Source organism: Colobus angolensis, unplaced genomic scaffold, assembly GCF_000951035.1.
Source record: "Colobus angolensis palliatus isolate OR3802 unplaced genomic scaffold, Cang.pa_1.0 Scaffold38, whole genome shotgun sequence".
NCBI lineage: Eukaryota > Metazoa > Chordata > Mammalia > Primates > Cercopithecidae > Colobus > Colobus angolensis.
This window is the reverse complement of record NW_012117154.1, coordinates 2,872,641-2,882,604: the sequence shown is the minus strand read 5'-3', so window position 1 is coordinate 2,882,604 and position 9,964 is coordinate 2,872,641. Positions and strand designations below refer to the sequence as shown.

The following is a 9,964-nucleotide window of genomic DNA, read 5'->3' as shown; positions in this document are numbered from 1 at the left end:
GGTGAAACCCCGTCTCTACTAAAAATACAAAAATTAACCAGGCATGGTGGTACATGCCTGTAGTCCCAGCTACTTGGGAGGCTGAGGCAGAAGAATTGCTCAAACCCGGGAGGCGGAGGTTACAGTGGGCGGAGATTGCACCACTGCCCTCCAGCCTGGGTGACAGAGCAAGATAGCTCAAAACAAAAAAACAAAAACAAGAACTCCAAATATGATTCTGGATTTATAACTCTTTTTGTCCTTTTTGAAACTGCTATTAGGTACATTCAAATTTAGGATTTTTGTTTTCCTATTGAATTGACATTAAATATTAGAAAATGCTTTATTCATCATAATCTTCTTGCCTTCCTATCTACTTTGCCTTACATTAAGATGGCCACGCCTACTTTCTTTGGGTTAGTGATGGCACAGTGTATCCTTTTCTGTCCTTTTCCTTTCAACCTTTCTGTGTTCACACATTTAAAGTTTGTCTCCTCTAAACAGCTTGTAGTTTTATGTGCGTTCTTGCAGTGATGTTTTGGTCATTTGTATTTTTGTTTTGTTTTCCAGACAGGTTCTCACTTTGTTGCCCAGGGTGGAGTGCAGTGGCATGATCATGGCACACTGCAGCTCTGACTTCCTGGGTTCAGCCTCCTGAGTAGCTGAGACTATAGGTGTGTGCCATCATGGCCGGCTAATTAAAAAAAATTTTTTTTTGTCTCACACTATGTGGCCTAGGCTCATCTTGAACTCTTGGACTCAGGCAATCCTCCCACCTTGGCCTCCCAAAGTGCAGGGATTATAGGTGTGAGCCACTGTGCCTTGCTCATTTGTATTTAACGTAATTACTTAAACATAATTGGGTTTAAGTTTACCTGTTCTTTATCTCATTTCTTTATTCCTTCTCTCACTTTTTTTTTTTGATTAATCAGGTATTATTTTAAGATGACAGCAAGATTTTGAAAAGGTAAAAATTATTCTACTTACTTATTTATTTATTTATTTTTGAGACAGGGTCTCACTCTGTCACCCAGACTAAAGTACACTGACATGATCACGGCTCTCTGCAGCCTCAGCCTCTTGGGCTCAAGCCGTCTTCCAACCTTAGTCTCCTGAGTAGCTGAAACCACAGGCACACACCTCCATACCTGGCTATTTTTTTTGTAGAGGTAGGCTTTTGTCATGTTGCCCAGGCTGGTCTGGAACTCCTGAGCAAGTGATCTGCCCTCCTCAGCCTCCCAAAGTGGACCTTGCCTGGACTAACTATTCCTTTCTTTCTTTCTTTAAATAACTCTTTTTTTTTTTTTTTTGAGATGGAGTCTTGCTCTGTTGCCCAGGTTGGGGTGCAGTGGCGTGATTTTGGCTTACTGCAACCTCTGCCTCCCACGCTCAAGTGATTCTCCTGCCTCAGCCTCCAGTGTAGCTGAGATTACAGGCGCCTGCTACCATGCCCGGCTAATCTTTGTATTTTTAGTAGAAACGAGGTTTCACCACATTCGCCAGGCTGGTCTTGAACTCCTGACCTTTCGTGATCTCCCTGTTTTGGCCTCCCAAAGTACTGGGATTACAGGTGTGAGTCACCGCACCTGGCCTCTTTATTTCTTTTTTTCTTTCTTTTTTTGAGACAGAGTCTGGCTGTGTCGCCCAGGCTAGAGTGCAGTGGTGAGATCTCGGCTCACGGCATGCTTTGCCTTCCAGGTTCACGCCATTCTCCTGCCTCAGCCTCCCGAATAGCTGGGACTACAGGCGCCCACCACCACGCCAGGCTAATTTTTTGTATTTTTAGTAGAGACGGGGTTTCACCGTATTAGCCAGGATGGTCTCAATCTCCTGACCTCATGATCCACTCGCCTCGGCCTCCCAAAGTGCTGGGATTAGAGGCGTGAGCCACCGTGCCCAGCCCTCTTTATTTCTTTTTAGTTATATGTCCTTTTATTATTATTTTGGTGGTTTCCTCAGAGGTTTCAATATACATTGCCAATATACATTAAATTAGTTCCTTTACCACTTCCCAGATAAATGAAGTTATAACTGTTAGTTGTCACCATCTTGTAATCATTTTTGAGTTAGTAATCATTTTTTTTTTTTTTTTGAGACGGACTCTCGCTCTGTCGCCCAGGCTGGAGTGCAGTGGCCAGATCTCAGCTCACTGCAAGCTCTGCCTCCTGGGTTTACGCCATTCTCCTGCCTCAGCCTCTCGAGTAACTGGGACTACAGGCGCCCGCCACCTCGCCCGGCTAGTTTTTTTTGTATTTTTTTTTAGTAGAGACGGGGTTTCACCGTGTTAGCTAGGATGGTCTCGATCTCCTGCCCTCGTGATCCACCTGTCTTGTAGTCTTTTTTTTAGCACATTAAAGATGTCTTACTGCCTTATGCCTTCCTTAATGTTGAAAATTTAGCAGTCTTGTTATTGCTCCTTTGAAAATAATGTTTTTTTGGTCTGGTTGCTTTTGAGATTTTTATTTGTCTTTGATTTTCAGCAGTTTTACTATGTTGTCCTGTAGTCATGATCTATTGCTATATAACAAATTACTCCAACATTTAGCTGCTTAAAACTGCACTGATTTGTTATTATCTGCCAGTTTCTGTAAGTCAGCGGTCCAGACACAGCTCAGGTGGGTTCCCTGTCTCCTTGTCTCTGAAGGTGCAATGTTGGCAGATCTGGGGTTTTAGCTGAAGGCTTGACGGGGGAGGAATAGGCTTCCAAGCTCATGTAGTTTTGGCAGGATTCAGTTCCTGGAGGGTTGTTTGACTGAGGGCCTCAGTTTCTACCTGACTATTGGCCACCCTCAGTTTCTCACCCTTTTGATCTTTCCAGTGTGATAGCTTGAGTTGTCAAAAGATGAAAGCTGACAAGGCAGTCGAGTCTTAGCAGGAGGGAAGTCACAATTGTAACCTAATCATAGAAGTAGTATCCTCTCAATGTTACTGTATTTGGAAGTAACTGAGGGGAGGGTATTTCAGAAGTCTGTGACTACCAAGAGTTTTGGGCACTATTAGAGGGCATGTCAGAAGCTGCCTTTCACATGTGCACCTAGGTGGTTTTCTTTGCATTTATTTTGCTTAGGTTCTCTGAGCTTTTTGAATAAGTGGTATGATATCAAATAGTTTAATGTGTAATTAAAGTCCCAAGTGGAAAGGACAGAAGGGAGAAGTAGTTTGAAGAAATAACAACTAAGCATTTTTGAACATCTGGGTCATCTTTAGGTCTGCTTCTATTGACCATTTCCCCTCTTGACCATGGATCACACACATATCTAGCTTTGTTGTGTATCTCATCATTTTTTGAGGTATGCTGTAACTTTTTGTGTAAAAAGTGTAGAGGCTGCAGTAATGTATTTACCCCTGGTAAAGATGTGCTCTTTTCTCAAGCAGTTAGTGTGTGAGACACGATCAGTCTAATTTGTAATTGATCATCTCTGAGCTTTGTTAAATTCAGTTAGTCACTGGCTTTGGGTGCTTTGAGGGTGGCATCAAGACTTTCCCTTCCAGCAGAGTTTGACATTTGGCCCTCGTGAAATTCCTGAGATGTCTTATTTTTTATATCAGAGTTGCCACCTTTCCAAACTTTGTGAGGACTTGTTCTACTTTGTACCTGACTGCCAACTTTTTATGTTGCTACAGAGTTCGCTCTGCTTTGTGGTCCTGCTCTAGGCTTTCCGTGTCAGAAGACATCATTCTCCACCCTGTTGTTCTATCTCTAGCCTTAGGAGGGCCTCTGCAGTGCATTTGGAATGTAAGGTTTCTTCCAGGGCTGCCCTGGCTTTAGTGTTTGGGCCCTATGCAGTTAGTGAAGGCCTATGGGAAAAAATTGTGGTAGGTGTGCAGACTCGCTGTAGCCGACGCTCCTTAGGATTCTGATCAGTCATGCTGGCCGCAAGTGGTCATTAAGTTTGTTAGAGGTTTGAGTCGTTTTTTCTTATTCTTGTCTGAGGTCAGTTCTTCCTGCCTCTCTACTAGGGATGAAAGCAGCTATGAGTCCCTTTTCTTTAACTTTATGTATTTTTGAGATGGAGTTTCAGTCTTGTTGCCCAGGCTGTGAGTGCTATGGCATGATCTTGGCTCACTGCAACCTCTGCCTCCCAGGTTCAAGTGATTTCATACCTCAGCCTGCTAAGTAGCTGGGATTACAGGCGCCCACCACCACACCCAGCTACTTTTTGTATTTTTTCTTTTTAGTAGGGATGGAGTTTCATTTCTGCCAGGCTGGTCTTGAACTCTTGACCTCCAGTGAGCCACCCGCCTCGGCCTCCCAAAGTGTTGGGATTACAAGCGTGAGCCACCGCGCCTGGCCTGAGTCCCTTTTCTGTTCCCAGAAAAGCTTGTACTTTCTGGGATTAGTTAATACAGACTTTCCTTTGTTTTTTCAGCTATGATGGGTTTGTACATTTTTATTTTTAGTTTTTTATTTTTATTTTTTTTGAGACAGAGTATTGCTCTGTCGCCCAGGCTGGAGTGCAGTGGCCGGATCTCAGCTCACTGCAAGCTCTGCCTCCTGGGTTCACGCCATTCTCCTGCCTCAGCCTCCTGAGTAGCTGGGACTACAGGCGCCCGCCACCATGCTCGGCTAGTTTTTTGTATTTTTTAGTAGAGACGGGGTTTCACCGTGTTAGGCAGGATGGTCTCGATCTCCTGACCTCATGATCCGCCCGTCTTGGCCTCTGAAAGTGCTGGGATTACAGGCTTGAGCCACCGCGCCCGGCGGTTTGTACATTTTTAAAAGTTTATCCAGCTTGTTCTCATTGTAGAGATGAGAGCGATGTCTTTTATCTTTTACATTGGAGTAAATAAATGATTATTTTTCATTTAAAATTATGAGAGACATATAATTGTCTATAGTTATCCATAGCTATATCTACTTTTGGTTCCTGGCACGTAGTTGGCTGTCAATACTTACTGAAAGAATTAATGTTTTTTACTGCCTAGTGTATTGTTGAGAACCACTTATCCATGATTTAGATACTAATTGATGTCTTGTATGATCTTTGATATCTTAACATCTCTCTCAAAGATGTGTGCTTCACTTACAGGCCAGTTAGCATAATTTTTTTTTTTTTTTGAGACGGAGTTTCATTGTTGTTGCCCAGGCTAGAGTGCAATGGCATGATCCTGGCTCACTGCACCCTCCACCTCCTGGGTTCAAGTGATTCTCCTGCCTCAGCCTCCCAAGTAGCTGGGAATACAGGCGTGCACCACCATGCCTGGCTAATTTTGTATTTTTAGTAGAGATGGGGTTTCACCATGTTGGTCAGGCTGGTCTCGAACTCCTGACCTCAAGTGATCCACCTGCCTTGGCCTTCTGAAGTGCTGAGATTACAGGTGTGAGTCACTGTGCCCGGCCCCGTTAGCGCAATTTTGAGTAAAGTCTTGATTTCAAGTCTTGAAATTAGGTTTTGTTAGCTCTGCAACCTTTGTTCTTTTTCAAAGGTGCTTTGCTAGGTCATTTGCATATAAATTTTAGAACAAAATTGTCAATTTCTACAAAAAAAAACTGAAGTTTTGAGTGTTACAGGTTTGAATCTGTAGATCAAATCTGTAGATCAGTTTACTGCTTATTTAAGTCATCTTTAATTTCTCTCAGCATGTTTTACAGTTTTCAGTGGATGCTTTTCACGTTTTGCCAGACTTATCCCTAAGTATTTAATAGTTTTTGATATTATTAAACTGTTGTCATTAAAACTTGCTCTCCATCTAGGTCTTGTCCAATAAGCATGTGGCTCCTGATCATCTGTTGCAAATCTGCCAACGCATCGGTCCTATGTTGGATAAAGAAATTCCGCCCAGTATTTCAAGAGTCACTTCTTTACTTGGTGCAGGAAGGCAGTCTTTGCTACGTACAGCAAAAGGTACCTTAATTTGAAGAAGTGTTCTGCTTTGTATTAATAACCTAATAATGATTATAATTGTGAAGTAATGTAAGCATTGTGGAAGAAAGGTGATAATGTAACTATAAATCATGCTGTGGACTATAAAATTCTCTGCGTTTAGCATAGAACATTGAATTTTATTACATAAGTGTTTAATGGGTCCTTCTGCATTAAAAAGTTGATAAAGATATAGATGTTAAGCTAAAAAGCTTGAATTTATTCTGAGATGTTGTTTGAGGTTTTATCAGTGTGAGTTCTTAATTTTCCATTTTGTAGCTCACTCATAACTTCATTGAATGTAACTGTATGTGTCTAATAAACTCTTTAAATGCTAGAAGTATTTCATTTGATATTTAGCTTCTGAAAGCCCTTTGTTATAAAGGGAAGTGATTTTCTAAATTTGGTAGCAGCTTGAAAACAAGCACCAAAAATGTAAAATTGCATGGTTCTTTTTTTACTAATTTAATTTTTTTGCAAAGTTATGTGCTAGCAAAATGTTTGAAATTGCTATTCTTTTTCTGTTAGCTTGGTATATATGACTCAGACTAAGTATATGTATGTGATATAATCTATGTGTACATGTGGCTAAACTGCTAATGGGCAAAGATTGTTGGTTCTTCTGATCCTGAGTATACATCAAATTCATCCCATGATTATTTTTTATTACGAGCTATTGCTGATGTGATGCTATCTCTTAGATGCACCACCAGTATAAAGCTTAACTGAGAAAGAACACCCTTCTCTCTTAGTTCCGTGCCAGACTGGTTTGTTAGGTTTAGTTGTTTCTTAGTGCTCTTAGCCATGTCACCCTGTGGCACTAACCAGGAAACTGTTTATATTCTTCCTCTTCTGTGTCCCTATTCACTTTGTAATTAGCTGGTTATATGGTAGTTAATTAGTAGCCTGTTTTCCTTTGTTTTCTTTACTTGTGTCAAGCTCCATGTCATTGTTTTGTGATGAGCAGTGATTGAACTGGCCAGACCTTAGAAGAGTCTTCAGTAAGCGGCCCTAGGGTAGGGGCATATTCTCTATTTGTTTTGTACTGGTACCCCAAGAGGATGCCTTGTAACTGTTCTTTGGTCATGATAGTGGAAATGAATCCATTCATGTAAAATGCAATATGCCTGTTAGTTTGGGGCACCCGAGGCTCAGTAGAGGTTTAGTACGATGCCTTCCCTTTCTTCTCTGAGTTATGAAGAAACTAATTTCTGGCACAGTGTGACTGCTTAAAACCCTATGTTCTGCTATCTCCTATAGAGGAGAGCAGACTTTTTTTTCTTAGTGCATTTGCTGGTAGGTCAAGGAGGGATGGACTTTGAATTAGTGTTCAGAGTCACAGATCCTACATATGTGCTCTTCAGTAGAGGATTTTCTGTGATCCTAAAATGAAGGGAAAGCTATGTAATTTATCAGTATTTCCTAAAGAGAGAGACTAAAGTCATGGCAGTATTGGCCAAATTAATTTTAAAACTGAACAAGTCATGAATTTTCATATAAATCAAAGAACTTTTTCCTTATAAAAGCTTCCATTTTTGAAAAGTTGGATCAGTTGTAAGACCTTTTATCTTTAGTATTGTATGATATAATTCTACATTGAAAAATAAACACTTGGCATGAAATGGGACTTGGAGTCAAGATCTGGTTTTCTGGTCCATCTTTACCAACCATTGCTGTGGATCTCTTTAAAGGCCCTAGAACCTTTGAGCCTCAGTTACCTCACTTGTAAATTGGCAAAAATACCTACCTCACAGGGTTGTTGTGAGGATTCAATGAGCTAATGTATGTTGAAAGCACTTTGTGAATTGTAAAGTGCTACACAAATGTTAGTTGTTGTTGCTGCTGTATCTGAGATGTCTTAATTTTCTTTTTCTTCAGAAATAGTCTAATAAACCTCCAGGGCTTTTCTGTTAAAGTATATTAGTTGGTAAAATGTTGAATAAACAGTTTATTACAATATACGTAAGTATTCTATAAAATCTTTCTTGGGGTTAACTTTCAAGATTTTATGTGTATCTAAAATTCATTTTAAAGACTGCAGGCACACAGTTTGGAAGGGCTCTGCCTTTGCTGCTCTTCATAGAGGAAGACCTCCTGAAATGCCAGTGAATTATGGTTCCCCACCAAATCTTGGTAAGTAAGGTTGGCCTTTGAGATGCCTGAAATAATTCTTTTTACATTTCTCAACAACCTTTATAAATGCTGTATTAAAATTTAAAAGGAAATACTGGTTGAAATGTTTTGATAGTAATAAGTATCAAATATCAAATTATTGTTAAAATAATTACTAAAAATAAAGTTAATAAAAAAGAATCTTACTGTAGTAAGAAGTCTGTATTAGTGAATATAGAAGAATAGAATTGGGAAGAAATTGTGTCCTTAGGGTTTCTTGAACATAGATTTTTGTGACCCTCTAGCAATTATTACTCGAGTTTTTCTCAGATTTTTCCATATTGGCTCTCCCTTAACCATTTTCATTGTTTTTATTTCCTAGTGGAGATACATCGAGGAAAACAACTCACAGGGTGTTCCACTTTTAGTACAGCATTTCCAGGAACTATGTATCAGCATATAAAAATGCACAGAAGGATTCTCGGACATCTGTCTGCTGTTTACTGTGTAGCATTTGATAGGACAGGACATAGAATCTTTACAGTGAGTTAACGTTTTAAACTTGATTTGGTGTCATCTAGAGTACTTCAGTGTGCTTCAGAATCATCTGGGAAATCTTACAAAATATGTAGTTTCTGTTTCCCATCCTCAGAGATTTTGACTCAGTAGGTATGGTGTGGGTCTCGTGAATTCGTATTTTTAGTAAGTACGTCAGCTGAAGATAGTCAGGACTCTGTGCTGTTTTGAGATACAATGATTTAGAGTAGTGGTTCTTAAATGTGATATTTAAGGATGCTTAAAAATAGACATACCTAATACTTTCCCTCTAGCACATTCTAGACTTACTGAATTAGATTACATTGTAATTAAATATATGTATTAACTGTAAACCCCCCAAAATAAAAAGCTCCTCAGACCTCTACAAGTGATTCGTCTTCACATTAACCACTGGTTCAGCAAAATGGGTTGATTATAAAATAACCCATTAGTGTTCAAGTAAGTATTAAAAACCTATCTGAAAAAATTTGGAATTTATCATTTTAATGTTTTAAGGGTAAATTAGGATAGGTGAGAAGTTTAACTTTGATTTTGCAGGTGTACAATTCAAGAGTAGATAATCAAGTGTTTCTTGAATGAATGGGTGCTGGCTAGTACTGTAAACTTGAGACTGTGTTGTTTGTGAGGAGGCTGTTCCCACCATTTTTGTTTGTTTTTGGGATTGCCACTTAGTCATGTTTCTCACTATGAAGTATAGATCTGTTCCAACATTCATCACATTATTTAGCTTGGTGTGAATAGACTTTTCTTTTTTTGAGACGGAGTTTCGCTCTGTCACCCAGGCTGGAGTGCAGTGGCGCAGTCTCGGTTCACTGCAAGCTCTGCCGCCTGGGTTCATGCCATTCTCCTGCCTCAGCCTCCCGAGTAGCTGGGACTATAGGCGCCAGCCATCACGACCGGCTAATTTTTTGTATTTTTTAGTAGAGGTAAAGTTTCACTGCATTAGCCAGGATGGTCTTGATCTCCTGACCTTGTGATCTGCCTGCCTCGGCCTCCCAAAGGATTGAGATTACAGGCGTGAGCCACTGCGCCCGGCCTAGACTAACATTTAACCATTGTTAGTTGATATAAGAGAGCCATGAACTTTGAGTTGGACTTCTTACTTTGCAGAGAACTTGGGGGAAAATAGTATTGATAATGGAGTCTGACCCATAGAAATGATAACTTGGCAGTATTTTTATGTATACTTTCTTTGCCTTAAAGAAAAATACTGTTATTCCATAAGTGTTCTGACCGTAAGTCATAATTTATTACATAAATAACAAAGTATTCTATAGTTGGAAAGAGAGAAGTTAAAGATAGTTAATTTGGATGGCATATAAAAGGTATTCTTTTAATATCATTTAAAAGATTTGTGGCTGGGCGCGGTGGCTCAAGCCTGTAATCCCAGCACTTTGGGAGGCTGAGACGGGCGGATCACGAGGTCAGGAGATCGAGACCATCCTGGCTAA

The 9,964-nt window shown here is 40.1% G+C and overlaps 1 protein-coding gene across 1 annotated transcript in view; it reads left to right on the top strand.

Moving 5' to 3' along the window:
- BRWD1 (bromodomain and WD repeat domain containing 1) overlaps positions 1 to 9,964 on the top strand; it is a 134,191-nt gene that overhangs the window by 7,498 nt on the left and 116,729 nt on the right. The window contains exons 4-6 of the mRNA XM_011954216.1: positions 5,675 to 5,825; positions 7,878 to 7,976; positions 8,338 to 8,498. Of these exons, the coding sequence (XP_011809606.1) occupies positions 5,675 to 5,825; positions 7,878 to 7,976; positions 8,338 to 8,498 (411 nt within the window). The remainder of the gene's footprint in view (positions 1 to 5,674; positions 5,826 to 7,877; positions 7,977 to 8,337; positions 8,499 to 9,964) is intronic.